Source organism: Exophiala bonariae, assembly GCF_035927105.1.
Source record: "Exophiala bonariae strain CCFEE 5792 chromosome Unknown scaffold_14, whole genome shotgun sequence".
NCBI lineage: Eukaryota > Fungi > Ascomycota > Eurotiomycetes > Chaetothyriales > Herpotrichiellaceae > Exophiala > Exophiala bonariae.
This window is the reverse complement of record NW_027042489.1, coordinates 423807-444531: the sequence shown is the minus strand read 5'-3', so window position 1 is coordinate 444531 and position 20725 is coordinate 423807. Positions and strand designations below refer to the sequence as shown.

Genomic DNA, 20725 nt, shown 5'->3' with positions numbered 1-20725 from the left:
TCATGCACCATAACGGGAACGACTGTTCGCCGTCCTTCAAGAGTGCCCTGTTCAACTCTACCAGATCAGGGGATCCGGGTAATCAATCGCACCACTAATTAGCTCTGTAAATTGAGAGGGAACCCGTTTCAGCGTCTTTGCATCCTGAACCATGAAGCAGTCCAATACTCTACAAGATACCTCGTTTGAGTGCCAATCTTGACTTAGGTCTCGCCAAGGAAAGGCGCTCTGATCGACGTGGCAGACGCCTGCCCGCCGAAGCCTACAAGCCCGCCCGAGGCCCCCGGCAAGCCACTGCCAGTGTCAGTTCTGCAACCTGCAGCTTCAGTGGATGAGGTTTTTTCTCGGTGCTTGGGCGTCTCTTGGCCGTGCCCTACCAATAATGCAAACCACCACTTTTTTGCTCACCAGTTGCCTATGGGTGATACTGATATCCAACCTGAAGGTATGTACCACAGAGCCGCTGACTATCATCTACAATGCCTAATCAAGTACCTACCTGGATAAACTCCGAGGTACAAGTAAGGAGAAGTCTACCTAGGTATCCAGACCTCGTGTTGTCAATGCCATTGGAAAAGCCAAGCGGTACTTAACATGTCGCTGCCTCCCAGTTGCCTTGATCGATTGCAGTTTGCTCAATTCAACTTAGCCAGATCGATTGGTGAGCGATGACCAGCCTTTGATACCAGGTACTACGAGGTAAGATGCCGATGGATCGAATTACCTCCCTGATCTCTCCTAAAAAAATATGCTCTGGGCGGTTGCGGTTGGCTAGAACTTCCATGGGGTTACGGCCTCCCGATTTTTTGATACCTGCCAACGCTCCGGCATGATCAAACTTTGTTTGCTTAAGCAGAAAGTTAAACCATTGTCATTGCAACCTAGTCTCACTGCAGATGGCTGTCAAAATGCTCTGCATGCATCCCATTTGCTTGAAATCATGCAATGTCTGGGACACGGAAGATAAATGAATGAATGATTATTATCAATACTTGGTATCTGTGGTACAAGGAGCCCAGGTCCTTTCCATCCACAGATACACCGTGAGGTGACTTGCACCTCGTGCGGGAAAATTGCCAACAAGATCAAAGAAACACAGCCCTGGTCCTACCACAAATCACCGAGACGGATGTCCTTGCATTGTCACAACAGGTATAAAGAGGATATAAGGTAATGAGAGAAGGAAAGTACCTCGAACGATACTTTGTTACCTTTGGAGTCGGCTTTTGGGGGGGGGGCAGGGAATCTTCATCTAATCCCTCTGAGTGGTCCGAAGGCCCGTTGCAGCCACAAACTCGATATGCTTTGTCTATCTGCCTACTGATTTAACTTACTGGGCACCAACCACTTCAGAACCCACTTCACCGCTGGTTGAGCGGAAAATAATGCATAAGGATCAAATCTTCGGTTTTAGGGATGCCACCACGATTTTACTAATACATAGCATCACACAGAGAATACTTTACTAATGGCCTTCAGGACTCAAGCAAGAAGACGATGGATATCTGTGTCCCTAAACCCTTGTCCCTGGCAGGAGCTGTGCCTGAAGTGGCCTCAGTGGTTCTAGTGGCCCGGGCTAAGAAAATGCCGGTGCCTTTCCCCCTGTGGCTCGTACGATCCATGAGAGTCTAGAACCTGCCAATCCTTCCACAATCCTCTGAAAACCACTCAACTGAGCATCCTCAGCACCGACCATCCGCCCTCGAAACTCCACTTTGGATGTTCTGCATGTAAAATGTCTGTGCCTAAACCGCATTGCCCCAAGCTGTCCTTATTCAAAGGCACAGGTCCACGTACTCGTAAGGTTGGGGTGCCAGGCACACAAGCAAAACCCTCCAAACCAGTCCCATGCTCAACTGTCAGACGCTGTCTTGTTCTTCAGAATATCCGTGAGGCGTTGCTGAGGATTGAACATTTCCTTCTGCTGCAGCGTGCTTGCTCTTGATTGTCCCGTCATCTGCTGGCTGAACGGTTCAAAGTTTCTTGTTTTGGAGCCTTGAGCATTCCTCGCTTGGTGCATATGCCTTGTCCCACCGACTGCTCCTCGACGCCTGTTTGACCCAGCTTCGGACCCAGCTGGCTCGTGCAGACAACCCCCCACAGATAATTGCCTGCTCACAATATCAATTTTCGCATTCCTTCTTCCACCAGATCATCCTTTCCGTAACAATCCACTGGTGGTCTTCAGGGTCCAGCAGGTGCGGTGGCGCCAATGACCTCTCAGGACTTGCCACTGGACAATGGCATACTCGCACTCCCCAAAAGAAATTCCGTGGTGGTTGAGGTTACAGAACTCCCGCTAAACTCTCCTACTCAAGAGCTCACATCAGCATCCTGTCATGGCTTGGTCGAAATCCTGGGGAAGATGGATGGGGCACAACTTGACAGTTCAAAAGCCTGGATGGATGGGTCGAGTTTGAAACGGCCACAGACGGGTGATGGACATAAATCCTGGAGAAATTCTCGGAGTAGAGGCCGAAGAAGTTCGTCAGTTGGGTCCATGGACAGCACTGTGGGAGACTCGCATAGTCGTGGTCACGTCCAACGACCAACAATGCAACTTCCTGCCTTTGAGGAGTATAGCAGGCCGAGGTTCCAATCGGAGCAGAATAATCTGCAACAAGGGTTGAGGAATGGCGTTGGACTACCGCAGAGGAACACAGATGGAGGTGCGCGGTCCAGCTATGGCGCGCATTCAGATTCCACTCGGTTATCTCATACTCAATCGTGGCCATTGACGTCTCACATGGATGCATCATATTTTCACTATCCTTCTGGAATTCAACCACTGCTCACTCCACCAGAAGACATTGACGCTTTCAAATGGGGTACAACTGTCCAAGCAGATACCGCCGATAGTATTAGCACTGTTCCGGTAAACGAGCAAGGAAGTGGGAGCGGGAGTCATGTCCAAGAACAGTCCCGATCACCGCCCAACACCAGACCTTCAGAGATACAATTGCCGGCACCTTCGAATATGTCATCAGACGAATCAAACATGCCTCTCTGGCTGGGGAGAGCGTGTCAGAAGCTTGGTATGCCCCCTGAGGAGTGGAATCGCTTGCGTGTTCACTAATAAAATGTATAGTTTCATCTTTGGGCGATCCAAACAAGCAGCAAAATATCCAGATGGTTGTTCAGGCTTTGCCACCCCAGGCAAAGAAAGCAGGCGTCAAACTAGTCTTCGAGAAGGTGGTGGAGGTATTACAAGGTCATTTTCTGTTGCCACCATACATAACCATCACCCACGCTGTCTCGCAGGTCATTAGTATGGACGAAGTTCCCGCCTCGCCTCCCGCAACTCCCAACACTCACCATTCGAGCGATGGCTACTTTGAGGATCAGACTATATTTACGCATGCAGCCGTTGTACCCGCTTACCATGCTCAGAGCACGGTATCGACGATCGTGAGTCCCCGGCCAAGTAACATCATTGCTGCGCCGAGCAGCATACAGATGACAATTCTGGAAAGATACATCCCACCGACAACTGCCCAGGAAGTCCACGATTTCTTTACAATGAGCAGAAAGTCGTATCTCGCGGACAGATTACTTGAACTGTCTGCGAATGACGGGTCGTTACTCCTAGTCTTCCCGACTAAAACCGGAGGGATGACTTTCGCGAAAAACTATATAGGGCCGATTATCGAACCTTTTCTTCGACAATTCGTCCTCCTGAACCACCTCTTTGTCGACATCGCAGTGGACTTGGGACGCATGGCATCACTGGATAGCATGAAGGAGTTTTCCGAGCTGCGAGATGCTGTACGACAAATGTGCCAAGCTCTCAGCCAGCGAGCCCCTGCCCGAGGCATACAAAGTCGCTACGAGGTCGTACACGCCGAAACGGCCGAGGTGGCACTGAACCGGAACGTGTGGAGAGAATGGTATCTTGAGCAAGAAACACCCCGGCTTCGCCAGAACCTGGTGGATTATCACAAGGCTGGAGGGCGAATGCCATCCCGTGTTGGTCAAATCGAAACCACGCCAGGCATGTTGGCCCGAGAAGTGGTGGACGGCATACGAACGAGTCGGGAGCCGGCAGGAGAGGTTGGGATCGAAGTGGGGGTTTTTGTCATCCGACGGTCCATTGTGTAGGACGAGCAACCTGGGCCACAGGACCATAACTTGCATCATTCAACAGTAGGAGCAGTTTGATTTCCAGCGCGAAAAGAAGGTGGGGCGGGGGCAAGAATACAGCAGCAAGGCGTTGTGACATGGGCATAGGGCATCAGCATGAGTTTTGCGACAGTACAAGATGGTTGACGAGACACGTGATACCCAGCAAAAGGAAATCATTTGAGATTTTTTGCTTGTGCTTTTTGGCATTCTTGCCTGATTCCAGAGTATCATTCATCATTGGGATACTACATGGCTTTGCTTGTATATTGATGAATGAGCATCGGCTCCTGCGAGCTTTAATAGTACGAAGGGTTAGTGTTCACACGTTGAGCCTGCCTAATATATAGGCAGCATAGCCAGAGTAGCAAATTAATATAAATATTCTCCGGAGATAAACATGTGGTGGTGGTGATGATGATGGTGTGGACACGGATCTGCAGTTCAGATGTTGTGTGCAGACGCTGTGTGAAGTAGCAGCTAATGGGCGGGAGCCCTGGTCCTCGGGCACCAGAATAGGCATAGGCCTCCGGGTAGCTTAAGCACGATAACCCTCTGAAGCACACCGAAGCGTCCCTTATCTCGGGGCTTAATAACCAACAACTCGCCCGCAAACTCAACTGAGCCATTCCCGTTCACGATCCACTTGCCATTTTTTGATTCCCCAACTTTGTTAGCTTTACTTTGGCGAGATTTCTTGCAACCACTGCGCCGACACTTGCACCTAGCTCAGTTAGCCACTTGATCGATGTCATGGGTAAGTCAAAAACCGGTTGTTCCAAAAAGCCATATCTGCCTGGACTTGCATCATGGCGCGCCCGCTTGGTTGAGTTTTCCTCTTATCCGTAATGGCGCCTTCCCTGGTCAAGACGGCCGGGAACGTAGACCGCCCCGTATGCCAGAGGCCATGATTGCCTTGCCACCGGGCACATGTGAGTGACAATCCTCACTAACTAACTACGGCGTTGCTGCTTCCATACTCAACGCGTGCAGCTCACGGATTTTTGGTGACGACAATGACCTGCTTCTTCTTGCTTGTTTGAGCGTCGCGGTCGCGTGCTTTCCTCTTCTCTTGTAGATACTGTTACTGCTTGTTCGTCGTTCTTGCTCGGCGACCACGACCAAGGGCTGCTCTTTTCTCTCGTTTACTGTCTTCTCGGCGTCAGTCGCACTTTCCCTTATCAGACCCAACTGCTCGTTGCCAGTGCAGGACTAAAGGGAGATTTCACTTCTTTTCACTGCCTCAAACTCCTGTCACTGTTGTGGTTCACGAATTGAGCAAAACTTGTCATTGCCAGAGGATCTTCTTCAGTGGCATGCGACCCTGTCTTCTATCGCTCATATTCTTTCCTCAACAATTAGCTGTTTCATGCTGAGTACTCTTTTCCACTACCTCAACATCGACGGCTCGCTCTCAACTCCATCCAAGCATCATCAGAGGTCTTCAGTGGTGCGCACTGTTTACAAAGAACTTGAAAAAAGCCATCTTATGCTGTGACCTATCACAATGGCTCCCCAAATCACTCCCATCCTCCTCATCTTGGCTGCTATGTGCGCCACAGTCAATGCCATCTTGCCTTTATCAGTGGTCGGTGCCAAGTTCTTCACCAGTGACGGTAACCAGTTCCGTCTTAAAGGTATGGCTACATGATCCATGGTGTTGTCAAGGCCTTTTCATTGACCTAAACCTGCTAGGTGTCGCCTACCAATTGGTTGAAGACGATCCGCTCGTGAACACCACTCAATGTCAGCTTGATGCCAATCTCATGCAACAGCTCGGGGCCAATGCCATACGCGTCTACCATGTCGATCCGACCGCAGACCATAGTGGATGCATGAACGCTTTTGCGGCTGTTGGCATTTATCTCTTTGTCGATTGCGATAGCTTCAAGACATACATCCGCCTTGTAAGGAGACATCTGACCCGAGCCATGCCCATAATTGACCAAAGCAGGGTTCTGAGTCATCTTGGACAGAGAACAAGTCGGAATCATACCGTGCGGTTGTTGATAACTTTCAGCAATATCCCAACACTGGGGGCTTCCTCGTCGGAAATGAGGTTCTCAACGTTGGTACGTTATTTATACGTTCAATTGGGGTTCCTGTAGCTGACAAAGTCTCAGTGGAGGATGCCCCGGCTGCTCCATACCTGCTGTCAGCCGCTGTTGATTTGAAGAACTACATCGCTGCCAAAGGCTACCGCAAGATCCCCATTGGTTATTCAGCCACAGATACTGGTGCACTTCGACCTATGCTCCAGAACTACTTGGTTTGCCGGGAAAATCCTGTGGAACGCCTCGATTTCTATGCTTTGAACAGCTACGAGTGGTGTGGATCAACTCCGACCTTTGAGACCTCTGGTTATGTGTCCTTGCAAGCAGATGCCAACAACTACCCTGTACCAATCTTCTTCTCAGAGGACGGATGCAACACTGTTCCTCCTCGTACTTTCAATGATCAGAACGCTATCTTTGGTCCCAATATGTCGGACACCTGGTCAGGTGCCATCATCTATGAATGGATACAAGAAATGAACCAATATGGGCTGGTGTCTTACGGACCACAACTAGATTCTAGTGTTCAGGAAGGATCCATCATTGTTCAAGGGTAAAATTCGTGGACCACTCCCATGAGTCAGGTTCAAGCGGGCTAACAGTGCACAGGTTCACTCGCCAAGGCGTTCCTACACCAGTCCAACCCGATTTCAATAATCTTCAACAAGTATGGAAGACCTTGAATCCCACTGGTGTCAATTCTGCCGAGTACCAAGCCACATTCACAGCGGTTGTCCCTCGTTGCCCGGCTTCAACTGAAGGAGGATGGAACGTGATCCCCGACGCACCATTGCCCACGATCGGCGTGGCTGGTGTCACACCAGGTATGCCGGAGAACGTGCCAAAAGGCACCATCTCTGTGGAGACCCAAACATCGCAGATCAGTGTTACTTACAGCTCGACAGGCAATCCTTCGACTACTTCTTCCAGCAGTGCTAGCTCGGCGACTTCTGAAGCAGCAGCAGGTAGAACCGTCTCCAAGCCCCTATCAATGTACGACCAGGGATTTTTGGGCATGATGATTGCGCTTCTTGCAGTTTGTGCCGGGGCTGTGGCTTTGCTATGATACACAGTCACTATCAAGCGTGGGCGTTGTTGGTCAAGGTCAATGATAAAAGCATGATTGGAGCGTCCTTCATACACGAGTTCAAAGATGTATTTCAGGCAGGGCACTTGATGAGAACTGGGATCCCAGATGGATGGATGAGATGTTCAAATAGAGCTTGCACGTGCTGCAGATACCACTGCTGCATTGCATAGTGCACATTAGTGCACTGGTACACCTACCCAAAAAGTAATGATAATCAAGTTTTCAATCTTGTGCAGAATGAGCTTACCCAGCTGATCCATAGTTTGACCCTGGAACGAGCGTACTCATATCTCGATTAGTCACTGGAGGCTCCGTGGGAAGTCATCCCGGTCACGTTGTGGGTGAGCTTGTCTGTTAAAGGCAATGTAACCGATTTGTCTAACCAGATACGTGCTTCTTGGCATTTAGCTGACCTGCAGCCGGCGTTGAGGAAAATTTTGTCAACACGGCACTCATCCATTTCAATTCCACAAGTCCGTCGAGGCCATTACCCAAGATCCTAGTAGTGGGTGAGCTGGGATTGAACATGATCAGTAAGACGTACTGTACCGACTTCCATGCCGGGCTCGAATTCGTGAGACCGGCCGCCGAAAGCAGGCCCCTTGACCGACAATGAGTCTCCAAGTTTGTTCAGTAGCCGAACTTCTGCCAATTCATCGCCATCAAAAACGACGTCGAGCTTCGACCCACACAAACGCGGTTTAGGCTTTGCTAAACTCCGGCCCACTGACGTATTCTAAAGATCCTGTCTCAACACAATGAGGATCCGTCATGACTGGGAGAAATGGCTAGTATCTCTCCGCCCCTGACGTTATCTCCTACGGGGTTCTCGAGGCTTGACATCCTTCAATCAGTAACAGGCGTGGAAAAAGTGACCTCCACCAAGATCCGGGCTCTTAGTCTCTTAAGACCTATTCCCAGCCAAGCTTAGAAATACATAGATATGCTAGCGGACGATCGACAGTGTCCGCCATCTCCGACCCTGCATACCTTTTTCGGGTAATATTGTTTTTCTCTGCCTCATCATTGAATCTTTTGTTGACCTTTTTCCTTCCTGTTGATACCGTTTCTTCCGCCTAGCGGGTTGTTAGCTTCCTCTTTTCCCACTTCCCTTCCACTTGATAGCTACGTCTCACACTTCGGCGTGCTTTGTTGATATCCCTTGGACGATTTCGACCGGGAAATCCCCACCCCACCGCCAGTCTTTGAGAGCCGGGAAGCCACCTAACATAAGGACTTCCACTTTTCAAGTGACGTGCCATAGAAGCTACAGGTTTCAGTTCCCCCTGGTACCGGCACTGACAGGCCTATCAAGATGTTCAATCAACATTCCAGGGAGATGTTTGGGCGCCGGTATGGCCCAGATCGTAAGTATTCGTCCGACCGCCACCTATACTGCAAGATGGACTAACCCAGCCAGTCCCTCCATTGAACTTACATAACATACAACCGACTGAAGACAACTCTGATGAGACCAGTCCTGCGGAAGGCTCGACACCAGAAAGAGGTCACAGCCATGAACGGGATGGGACCTGGGGCGAACGAGATGTTGGTGGACCTCTCGATCGGGACGATGCCATGGCAGACTTTGACGAGATGAGGCTAGAACTGAGCAAGTTGAGCATGCACCGGACGGCCACTCGTGAGTCAAACAGACGACCTAGTCTGGCATCCAGAGTCCGGACACGCACATCCCTTGCGAGAAAAAGAACTCGTTCTATGAGAGCAGAGAGCGTGGCCACGGCATCCACTTTTGATGAAGAAGAAGGGCACGATTCTGAAGATGATGACGAAGATGACGTCGATTTGGGTGATTTCCTCAAGAACGGCCATTTCGAAAAGCGTACAGATGCTGGTGGCCCAACGAAGAAGGTCGGTGTCACATATAAGAATCTGACTGTGAAAGGGGTGGGCGCCCAAGCAACATTCACCAAGACTTTACCGGAGGCCATTTTGGGGACTTTTGGTCCTGATTTGTATCACCTGGTCACTCGGTTTGTACCTTCATTGAAATTCGGGCGGCTGCCAGCGACAAGAGATCTCATTCACGACTTCACTGGTGCCGTACGGGATGGAGAGATGATGTTGGTGTTGGGTCGTCCAGGTGCAGGTTGCTCAACATTCCTCAAGGTCCTTGCCAATCAACGCGATACTTTTGCAGGAGTGGAAGGAGAAGTACACTATGGAGGTATCTCTGCCGAAGAGCAGCGAAAGCGATATCGGGGCGAGGTCAATTACAACCCCGAAGACGATCAACACCTGCCCAACTTGACTGTCTGGCAGACTTTGAGGTTCGCATTGATGAACAAAACTCGGAAGCACGAAGAGAACAGTATCCCCATCATTATTGACGCGCTCTTAAAGATTTTTGGCATCTCTCACACGAAGGGAACACTCGTTGGCAACGAGTATGTCAGAGGTGTCTCTGGAGGGGAGCGCAAACGTGTCGGTATTGCCGAGACGTTGGCCACCAAGTCAACCGTTGTTTGTTGGGACAATTCGACTCGGGGACTCGATGCTTCGACCGCACTAGACTATGCCAAGTCGTTGAGAGTCATGACCGATATCTCCAATCGAACTACGATTGTGACGCTTTATCAAGCTGGGGAGGGCATTTATGACTTGATGGATAAAGTTTTGGTAATCGAAGAAGGCCGTATGATCTACCAAGGACCTGCCAAACTCGCACGGCAGTATTTCATCGATCTCGGATTCAAAGCGCCTGACAGACAAACCACAGCCGACTTCCTGACCTCCGTTGGGGACGCCAATGAACGACAATTCCAGTCCGGCAAGGAAGCTTCGACGCCCAAAACTGCCGAAGAATTGGAAGCCGCCTTCCGCAGATCCGATATCTACAAACATGCCATCGTTGACGTCCAGAGCTATGAAGGCGACTTAGAGAAAACTGACTGCCAGGATACCCGTCGCTTCCAAGAAGCTGTCGAAGAACAAAAGAGCAACAGCAAACTCATCTCCAGCGGCTCGAGCTACACTGTCTCCTTCTGGCGTCAAGTGCTTGCATGCACACTGCGTGAATTCTGGCTGTTCTGGGGCGATAAGACAACACTGTACACCAAGACGTTCATCATCATTGCCAACGGTCTCATTGTTGGTTCGCTTTTCTACGGCGAAAGTCTCGAGACCGATGGCGCGTTCCCCCGTGGGGGTGCGCTCTTCTTTGCCATTTTGTTCCTGGGTTGGCTGCAGCTCACGGAATTGATGCGCGCGATCAGTGGTCGCGTCGTTGTTGCGAGACATCGTGACTACGCGTTCTACCGCCCCAGTGCCGTCGTCATTGCGCGAGTCCTCCTCGACTTACCTGTTTTGGCGGTCCAGGCCGTTGTCTTCACCATTATTCTGTACTTCATGGCGGAGTTGGATGTCCAGGCGAGCAAATTTTTCATCAATCTGCTTTTCGTCTACGTCAGCACGATATGTATCACAGCGCTTTATCGCATGTTCGCCTCGTTGAGTCCGACAATCGACGATGCGGTCCGCTTCAGTGGTATAGCACTCAATCTTCTGATAATCTTTGTTGGTTATACTATCCCAAAGCGTACACTTACGAGCGATGTGATTTGGTTTGGCTGGCTATATTATGGTAAGTCAATTTGACTTTGTCTTTTGACACTGTGACTAACAAATACCTTGCAGTCAATCCCGTCTCCTATGCGTACGAAGCTGTTCTATCAAACGAATTCTCTGGTCGAATCATGAACTGCTCGCCATCTAATCTAGTACCACAAGGGCCGGACGTTGATCCGGCTTATCAAGGATGTGCATTGACCGGCTCAACTCTTGGGAGCAATACTGTCAGTGGTGATGCATATATCGAAACCTCGTTTGGCTATTCACGCTCCCATCTTTGGCGAAACCTCGGAGTTCTGCTTGCTTTCACGGCACTATACGTCCTAATCACTGCCGTGGCCTCCGAAGTCTTCTCGTTTGCTGGTGGTGGCGGTGGCGCATTGGTTTTCAAGAAGACTAAAAAGGCTAAGCAAATGGTGAACGAGGAGAAAAAGCCAACAGATGAAGAAAAAGCATCTTCTCCGACAGACCCAAGCCCTGGTGCATCATCGGATACCCTTGAGGGTGCAGATGATGCCGTTGTTGATGACCTTACTCAAGGCAAGAGTGTCTTTACCTGGGAAAACGTCGAATATGAAGTGCCTTACCAAGGCGGAAAGAGGAAACTACTTAACGGGGTGAATGGTTACGTTAAGCCAGGAATGATGATCGCCCTTATGGGTGCCAGTGGCGCAGGCAAGACTACTTTGCTCAACACCCTCTCGCAAAGACAAACTCTCGGTACCGTTTCTGGCGACATGCTTGTCGATGGTAAGAAGCTCGGGGTGGAATTCCAACGTGGTACAGGTTTCTGCGAACAAATGGATCTCCATGATGAGACCGCCACAGTTCGTGAAGCCCTTGAGTTCTCTGCTATTCTCAGACAAGATCGGAAGGTCCCAAAACAAGAGAAGGTCGACTATGTCAATAAGATCATTGAGTTGCTGGAGTTACAAGATATTCAGGACGCCATTATCGGCTCTTTGGGCGTCGAGCAGCGGAAGAGACTGACGATTGGCGTGGAACTGGCCGCGAAACCAGAATTACTCCTCTTCCTCGACGAACCAACCAGCGGTCTTGACTCTCAGTCAGCATTCTCGATCATCCGATTCCTGAAGAAGCTCTCAAAATCTGGACAGGCGATTATTTGTACGATTCATCAGCCGTCTTCGATGCTCATCCAACAGTTCGACATGGTGCTTGCACTCAATCCTGGCGGGAACCCTTTCTACTTCGGTCCTGTAGGCGATAATGGCTCCGCCATAATTGACTACTTTGCCCAAAGAGGTACACAATGCCCACCGAACAAGAATGTCGCTGAATTCATCCTCGAAACTGCCGCCAAAGGAGGCGCCAAGCGAGATGGCAAGCGGGTGAATTGGAACAAGGAGTGGTTAGCTTCACAAAACAATACCGATATGCTCGAGGAGATCCAACGGATCAAGGATGCCCGATCCAAAGTGCCCATGAAAACCACCGCACAATACGCCTTTGCCGCCCCGATCGCCGCCCAAACCTTGGAGGTCACGAAACGAACCTTCCGCCAATACTGGCGGGATCCATCATACCTGTACGGCAAGCTCTTCGTGAGTGTGGTGATCGGTATATTCAACGGTTTCACCTTCTACAACCTCGACAACAGCGTCGCCTCGCTTCAATCACGTCTCTTCACGCCCTTCCTCATTCTGCTCATCCCGCCCACCATCGTCAACGGCGTGGTTCCGAAGTTCTACCAGAATCGCGCTCTGTGGGAGGCAAGAGAACACCCGAGTCGCATCTACGGGTGGTTCGCCTTCTGCACAGCCCAAGTTGTTGCCGAGGTCCCTATGGCCATCATATCCTCCATCGTTTACTGGCTGCTGTGGTACTATCCAACCAACATGCCCCGCGATAGCAGTACCGCTGGGTATATGTTTCTAATGACCATGTTGTTTTACTTCTTTATGTCGAGCTGGGGCCAGTGGATATGCGCATTCGCTCCCAGTTTTACCGTCATTTCAAACGTATTGCCGTTCTTCTTTGTCACCGTGAGTATTTTCAACGGTATCGTTCGCCCTTACGCCCAACTCCCCGTGTTTTGGCGGTATTGGATGTATTGGGTCAACCCGAGCACATGGTGGATCAACGGCGTGCTCGCAGCGACTGTCCGTGGTCTCACGATCGAATGTGCACAGGGCGAGAGCACGCTCTTCAATGCTCCCCCAGGCCAGACGTGTGATTCCTACGCGAGCGACTTCGTCCGAACCAGCGGCATGGGATACGTCTCGACGACGAACAACGGTACTTGTGCGTACTGTCCTTACGCCACGGGCGATGAGTACCTCTCGACCCTGAACATCCGCGGCGACGAGAAGTGGAGGGATTTCGGTATCTTCTTGGTCTTTGTTTTCTCAAATTGGGCTTTGGTTTATTTCTTCATCTATACTGTTAGGGTGAAGAAGTGGGGATTTGGAATGGGATATTTGACCGGTGCCGTGGAAAAGCTTGGAAAACTGATCAGAAAGAAGTAGAGCAGTTCTCTGGAGTGCTTCGTCTAGCATGTGGTATGGAGTGCGGGCGTTAGTTGTGGAAAGAAGCTAGATGGACGTTTGATCGATTGCCAGTACGAATGTCATGTTGCAGCCAGTCAACACCCAATCTCGGATAGGCGCATATGATATACACTTTCCCTCGACCCGGACACGGCTGCATAGGCATTTAGCTTGACTTCGGTATCCATAACTCGCTATTTAGCATGTCCAGGGTATCCCAAAGCATAAGTGCTGCTCATGGCTTGTGCTCTCCTGTGCCCTAGGCTGTTTCACGACACTTGGAACAGTCTCTAAAAAAGGCTCTCAGCCATCTCGCATTCACCTGGATAAATGAATCCTAAGACCACTCCGGCGTAACCTGTGAATTATATCACTGTATATGCGGGGTTTTTGATCACTAAGCGAGCCAAAGCCAACCCAATACTTCGGAGCTCCCAGACACCGAGTCCGGCATGAGGCTGGACGAGGCTGGTAGCAGGGCTTGATCATAATTGGTGGCAAGCTTACTAGTCGGGAGTTCTTCCCTCCATGCTTGTCCTCAATTATGTCATGCCATGTTCGCATGGTGCAAGTGTGGGGGATCGCGAGATACCGAGCCATGAGACATCACCTCATCAAAACCCAATTTTAGATAGCCCACGATGCTTCCCTCGAGCATTAGTCTCCTGGTCGGCGTTAGGCAATAGAGTTCTGTGTGTACATCTACTCACGTATCTCGTTGATTTGAAATCTTGACCTGGAAACGGTCAGGATATATCTAGTCGATGGACACATCGTTCAGTCTGTGGTTCTTCCATACAAATATACTTTGAACAATTAAGTCGTCTGGTAAACCAGATCATAAATCCAAATAACTCAGCAGCACCACTTCCTGTACTCGGGACCTGACAACTTCTACACACACGACACTTGAGAATATAACAGATATAGTAGAGTCAGGATCCATCACACAACAATAGCCTTATCATTGGAGGAAAGTCACAGGGATGGTGTCATACTCAGATATCAAGTTGAACAATGAATCCCTAGCCTCTGGCGGGAGCAGTCCAATCGCCGCATTTGTCGGTGGCACTGCCGGGATTGGATACGAAGCACTGCTGGCCTTATTGCGATACAGCAGCTCACCCACCATCTACATTGTCGGCCGCGGAGAGTCGCGCCTCAATAGCCTGATCGAAACAGCTCAAACGCTCAACGCCAATGCAAAGCTGATACCCATCGTCGCCAATGACTTGACCCTCGTCAAGGATGCACAGAAGGCCGCAGAGCAAATCGCCGCACAGGCTGACCACCTCGATCTACTCGTCACGTCACAAGGCTTCATCAGTTTCAGCTCCAAGCCAGAGTATAGTACCGAGGGGCTCGACAAAGTGACGGCAATCCGCTATCATTCGCGCTTCCGCTTCATAATCACGCTGCTGCCGTTGTTGCGCAAGGCACCCAGTCCACGAGTCATCTCGGTGCTAGCATCCGGACAGGAAGGCCCGCTGGATCTCGAGGATCTGGGCATGACCAAGCCCGAGAAATACGGCGTTTTCTACGCCGCCGGCGCGAGCAGCAGTCTGACCACGCTGGCATTCGAGGAGCTGTCGAAGCAGAAGGAGAACGAGAAAATCGTCTTCATCCACATCTACCCGGGCCTGGTCAGCACGGGGCTCCAGGCGGTCGGCGGACCGGCCCCGCTGACTTTCCTATTCAACAACGTGCTCAAGGCCGTTTTCTGGCTGGTCGGATATACGCCACGTGAGGCTGGAGAGAGGGTGCTCTTCGCGGCCACCAACGGACGCTTCCGCAAGCTGCAGCCCGGTGCCACGGGTGAGGGGACCTTGATCCAGGAGGGCAGCAATGGCAGCAAAGGAAGCGGCGTGTATCTGGTTCAGGGAAATTCGAGTGTCGCGTCTGGTAATGCCGAGTTGAAGAAGTTGAAGGATCAGGACGCGGGGAAGAAGGTTATCGAGTATACACTCAACGAGTTTGAGAGGATCTCGAAACTGTAGACTCTGTGCTGCTCGACTGATTACGGCTGTTTTTGGTTAGCAAGCATTGCTGTTTCCGTGGGTAGCGTCGTGGTACTGGATAGGTCATGAATTTGGACCAGGAGGTTCGTATGCTTGCTCCATCAATGGCTCCTCAAGAGTGAGAATCTGCGATTCATTAACTCTGACCTGATCAATGCATATTGTATTATTGCAAAGGCATTGATGTCCTGGGGGCGTAATCTGTAAGTCTCCAGTGAGGCCTACCACCCTTTCACTTGCAATAGATAATTTCTCTACATAAGGTGCCATACCTAAAGCCGAGAATGCGAGTATGATCGAGACTTTCTTCAACAGGGTTGTGCTTCTCCCTTCGTATGTAATCGCTTCTATCTCGACTGCTCGATGAGAAAGTTTCATTGGAACTGTGCCGTGGAATTTGTCTCCGAGACAGAATTTTGTAGAACAGATGTCAGGCAATCAAACTAACTAATCCTCCTTTCTAAAACTCGATGAAACGGACAGGCGAGCGGGTTTGAGGCTCCGTTCGCTCTCGGCCCCAGGCGCGAGGCTTAGGGGACGGGGCTCTTTTAGGCCCCCCCACCGCCCAAATCCTCAAGACTGAACAGCACACAGCCTCAATCAACAAAAGTCTAACGTGGCCATCTTAAGTCCCTAGAGACGATTTTTCAGGATTATCGAGCATGGCAATCGCAATGATCAAAGCACAACCCAAAGAGTAACGTGGGAGGCAATAGTCTCGCACTGTAACCTGGACATGGCCGAAGCAGTGGCTGTGATTGGCCTGCTATCCTCCATCATACAACTCGTCGATTTCAGTTCAAACCTCCTTGACCGCCTCCATGATTTCGTGACAACAACCAAAGAGGTGCCTGATGTGTTTCGGAATATTTGTGTTCAACTGCCTCTCACGACAGCGACCTTACAGAGACTGTCCCGCCGTATTAGCGAGAATGGGCTCAGCAGTGATGAGCAGAAGGCGCTCCAGGCGATCGTGGATCGTACCATGGAATTGATCCACAATATCAATGAGGTTCTCTCAAAAACCATTCCTTCCAAGACCTCTTCTTCCTTTGAGAAACGAGTCCTTGCGCTCCAGAGTTTGCGATACGACAAAAGAATTCAGACAGCCAGCGCGCAATTACTACAGAATGTGAACCTGTTGACCTTCTTTCAGACCACCCAAATCCACGATAACTCAACAAGGTCTGCTCGAAGATTGTCGGGAACCACATTTATCGATGTACCGGAAGTCCTAGATTTTCAACATGGACTAAATCTAGGGGGTGCACCTCACCTGGCAGAGGGTAATTTTGTCGGGCGGGAGCTGGAGTTGAAACAGCTCAGTAACATGTTGAAGCCTGACTCACAAAGGCAATCTATCGTCGCCGTCGTCGGCATGGGTGGTATGGGAAAGACTCAGTTGTGCATTGAATATGCAGTAACTCACCAAGATTTGTACTCATCCATTTTTTGGCTGAATGCTCAAGACGAGTCGTCACTACGCGCAGACCTTCTAAGCGTAGCGAACATTGTCCTATCAGCTCAGGAGAGCAAGTTGAGATCAAAGACAGACGAGGATGATATTATTCGAGAACTCCGACAGTGGCTCTCTCAGCCCAAAAACCGAAATTGGCTGCTGATCTTGGACAATTTAGACAACCCAAAAATGCCAACCGACAACGACCCTTCGGCTCTTGACGTACGAGAGTATTTCCCCTATCGATCCCAAGGCTCAATCCTGATAACAACTCGAGCTCGGACACTTCATTTTGCTAAGCAATTGCCACTTCGAAAACTTGAGACTCTTGAGCAAGGGTTGGAGATGCTTTCTGTACGCTCTGGCCGACTTATCACCACAGGTAAGAAGACTCCCTGTACTGTCGACCTTGGCTGTAAACACGGTTCATGGCCTAGAGCATGAACAAAATTAATTTTTGTGTGGCACAGATGATGATGCGAAGGAGTTAGTTCGTCGCTTGGATGGTCTTCCGCTTGCCCTTACTTCAGCGGCTTCCTTTCTGGAGCGCACGACGTGCACCATACAGGAGTATCTGAAGGAGTACAAAGAAAACTGGGTCAAAAATGAAGCGGAGAGCTTATTCGAATATGGGGATCGTACCTTGTTCACAACTTGGAATATGTCAGTCGAGAAACTTAAGAATCAGGACGATCCCGCGGTTGAGTTATTACGGATTTCAGCCTATTTCAGCAACGAGAACATATACTATGAACTATTATCAGGAGGAGACCCCAATGTTTGGCCAATCTTGGGGGACATTCGACAGAACAAGGCGACGTTTGACCGTTCGATGGCTAAACTCCGAGACTACTCTTTAATCGAAACTACTCATCGAGGCTATCGTTTACATCCGTGCGTTCATGATTGGACGCTTTCAAGCCTGAACCAAACTATTGTTGACGCGGATGTCTGGGGTGCCGCGAAGTGCACTGTGGCGGCATCAGGCTTCTCAATATGGGCAACCGACTACGATCAAGCTCTATCACGACATGCGTCACATGTGATAAGGCTCACGCACCCGCTGTTGTATGATGTGTTGATACACGGCGAGCTGAATGAAGATCGTTGTGATGCGTTGACTGGATTGGGTCAAATCCTTCATGATGTAGGACGAATTCAGGAGGCTATGCCGCTCATGACCCGTGCTCTACTATGGTCTCAAGAACATCTGGGTGAAGCGCACGAGACTTTCCTTTACGCCTGCAGCATGGTCGGTCTCTTTCAAAAAGACCTGGGGAACTTCGCCGAGGCAGAGGACCTGATCAAAATTGCAACGTACGGACGTGCACGAACTCTGGGCCCATATCACACGAGCACTCTGGACCCAGTCCATAACCTGGGAATTCTTTATCTCGATCTCGACCAGTTCCAAGAAGCAGAGCAGATGTACCTCTGGTCCCTGACTGGGTGCGAGCAGAGCTACGGACCACAAGATGTGAACACATTTTGGGCAATGATGGCACTCGCAGAATGCTACATGGCACAGGACAAGCTTGACGAGGCTGCTAGGCAATTCGAGCGAGCACTGGAGGGTTTCGACATGTCCATCGACAATGATCACGCCTTCAGTCGTAGAACTGCATCTAAGCTTGGCATGATCTATGAGCAGAAGGGAGCGTACACTTCAGCCGCAGCCATGTACCAGCGTGTTCATGAGAGCTGCCGACAACTTTTCGGCCAAGACCATTGGTCAACGCTCGAAGCAAAAGATGACTTGGACAGGCTTCAAAGCAAGTGCTTGTCAATAGCAAGTGCAGCATCACCACCTGGATTAAACGAAAGTCCACCCACCCCACCCACGGACGATGCCGCTGTCGCAAGCCTTCAATCATCAGACGAAGATGTGGATGATGAAGGCTCTCCAGAAGGCGCTCATGATGCTGGGGAGCCATTTGGGATTCCTTTCAGACCTTCAAAATCATTCCCGCTCTCTTGCCACAGATGTCGTGTACCATTGACGGCCGAGACGAAGAGATTCATTTGCTGCTTCTGCGACGACCACGAACTTTGTGGAGACTGTCACACACAGCTTCGATCCAAACAGCAGAGTGATCCAGACCAGGAGAAGCAACATGATCGGCACATTTTCCTGTCATGCGACTTTCCAGAGCCAGCCCCTTGATGGGAATCATAACGAAGACGCCGCATGCCCATGAATGGGACTAAGCCTCTGGAGAAACGATGAACCTGATATTAGATTGCAGACTCTGAGATCATTCTCTCCATATAGGGAACTGCGAATTGCGCTAGATACTTGAATTGCAGCGCCCACTTAACACGAAATGTGAAAAGAAGACCACAAGTAGTTGGTGAAGCTAGGCCTGGAGAATTAAAGAGAACTGACTGAGGTGGATGGATGATACCAATAACAAGAACAGGGCCATAAGGAGACAGGCCGCGAATTGTGCAATAAGGCTTTCGACATGCCACACGGGATAGTGGAAGCCGATCAGAGAACGCGCAATGCCCCAAGACAAATTGGTTATGGCTACTAGGAGAACGGTAAGCCTAAATCGTGAGCGCGCCCACAAGTTGTGCAATCAATAATGTCTTACTTCCTACTAGGTTACCACATGTCTCGATGGTCCATAGAGGAAATCCAGAGGAAAGTGGAGGACAACTCATTTTAAAAATTATGATACAGGAGGACACCGTATGTGGAACTGGCAATATAGTGTAGCATGAACCGTCCACCATATACCCGTGAGTTATGATACTAAAATGGATACCGGTATAAAAGTTCTCGGGACTGTGTCTGGCCGTGTTGCCGGCTAATGAAATAACGATGAATGGCTTGCTATTCGTGGATAAAGCACTCTCAAGAGTGAACTCTAGTTGATACTAGCACCTGTATGATTGTGCTTGCACGGACTGAAATACCCGAGTATCAACTACCGAGATAGACCGCTGTCCATGATGCTAGTACTGGCATACAACAGACATGGACAGCATACATGCATTCTCTGCATACTGCCTATAATAATTTGAAGGGATACCAGGACACCATCAGCTATGTCTGGCATACTTAGTACCGGGGTAGCAGCAGATTTCACAATAGCTACAGATTTGTACGAAATTTTTGTGGCAGGGGTCTCGGTCTTTATGAATTCGAAATCTGATGGCGTGTTCTTGACACAAGTGTCTGATGAGATGCCGTAGCATTTCCTGGTGGGAACCAACACAATCGTTGCAGCTTCTTGTGAATTACGCAAGGCCCTTGTCGGTGCCTTGCTAGAGGGCCATTGCTTATCTGATCATGATCGGAGGCTAATGATCTAGATCTTCGCGATCATCCAAATCGAAAAGTTTTCATGAAACATTTTATCAGTGGCGACGTCCTATGACGATGAGGATCATGCTTTGGAAACTCTGTTTCAGATTCTCAGTCACCGACGGTCCTCACTGACTCACCATGTGCGAAGCGCCCTCCCACTTGGCATAATGACGACGGCCTCCGGCAGAAGATCTTGGAGCATGTTGACTTGTTATTAACAACAACTCTACAAAATTGAGTTTCGGTCTCACCCTTGCAACAAGTGGTACATGTATCCAGACATGTGGTGGATATTGGAAGACCGTGGACGTCTCAGGCTCGGCAGGCAAAGGCGAGAGCGATACGAGGAGGGCGAATGCCTTGGGCAGATACGAAGTATGTTGAGTAAGCATTAGGGCATTTTATGGAATAGTTTACGAATGTTGAAAGGCAAAAGGTAGCGGGAGCGCAAGCCATTTCCAGAAGAGGCGTGGCCCGTGATGGGCATAATTTTAACTGGGTCATTGCTAGACGGACGAGCCGGACGAGCATATCCACGTGTATTTGTGCTTTGAGACTTGAGAGTAAA

General features: G+C 50.0%; 5 protein-coding genes across 5 annotated transcripts; all 5 read left to right on the top strand.

The window, feature by feature from the left end:
* Positions 1-2746: 2746 nt before the first annotated feature.
* LTR84_002808 (uncharacterized protein) lies at positions 2747-4098 on the top strand (the record flags this gene model as incomplete). The annotated part of the gene is made up of 2 exons (XM_064846408.1): positions 2747-3035; positions 3089-4098. 2 exons carry the CDS (start codon positions 2747-2749, stop codon positions 4096-4098), a joined length of 1299 nt encoding a protein of 432 aa, XP_064706018.1.
* Positions 4099-5626: 1528 nt separating this feature from the next.
* Positions 5627-7239, top strand: LTR84_002807 (uncharacterized protein; the record flags this gene model as incomplete). Its single annotated transcript, XM_064846407.1, has 4 exons — positions 5627-5756; positions 5815-6026; positions 6074-6726; positions 6783-7239. 4 exons carry the CDS (start codon positions 5627-5629, stop codon positions 7237-7239), a joined length of 1452 nt encoding a protein of 483 aa, XP_064706017.1.
* Positions 7240-8578: 1339 nt separating this feature from the next.
* LTR84_002806 (uncharacterized protein) lies at positions 8579-13343 on the top strand (the record flags this gene model as incomplete). The annotated part of the gene is made up of 3 exons (XM_064846406.1): positions 8579-8630; positions 8684-10867; positions 10921-13343. 3 exons carry the CDS (start codon positions 8579-8581, stop codon positions 13341-13343), a joined length of 4659 nt encoding a protein of 1552 aa, XP_064706016.1.
* A 1007-nt stretch (positions 13344-14350) lies between these two features.
* LTR84_002805 (uncharacterized protein) lies at positions 14351-15361 on the top strand (the record flags this gene model as incomplete). Its single annotated transcript, XM_064846405.1, has 1 exon — positions 14351-15361. The coding sequence occupies one exon, from the start codon at positions 14351-14353 to the stop codon at positions 15359-15361; it is 1011 nt and encodes a 336-aa protein (XP_064706015.1).
* A 757-nt stretch (positions 15362-16118) lies between these two features.
* Positions 16119-19005, top strand: LTR84_002804 (uncharacterized protein; the record flags this gene model as incomplete). The annotated part of the gene is made up of 2 exons (XM_064846404.1): positions 16119-17223; positions 17312-19005. The coding sequence occupies 2 exons, from the start codon at positions 16119-16121 to the stop codon at positions 19003-19005; spliced, it is 2799 nt and encodes a 932-aa protein (XP_064706014.1).
* Positions 19006-20725: the final 1720 nt, after the last annotated feature.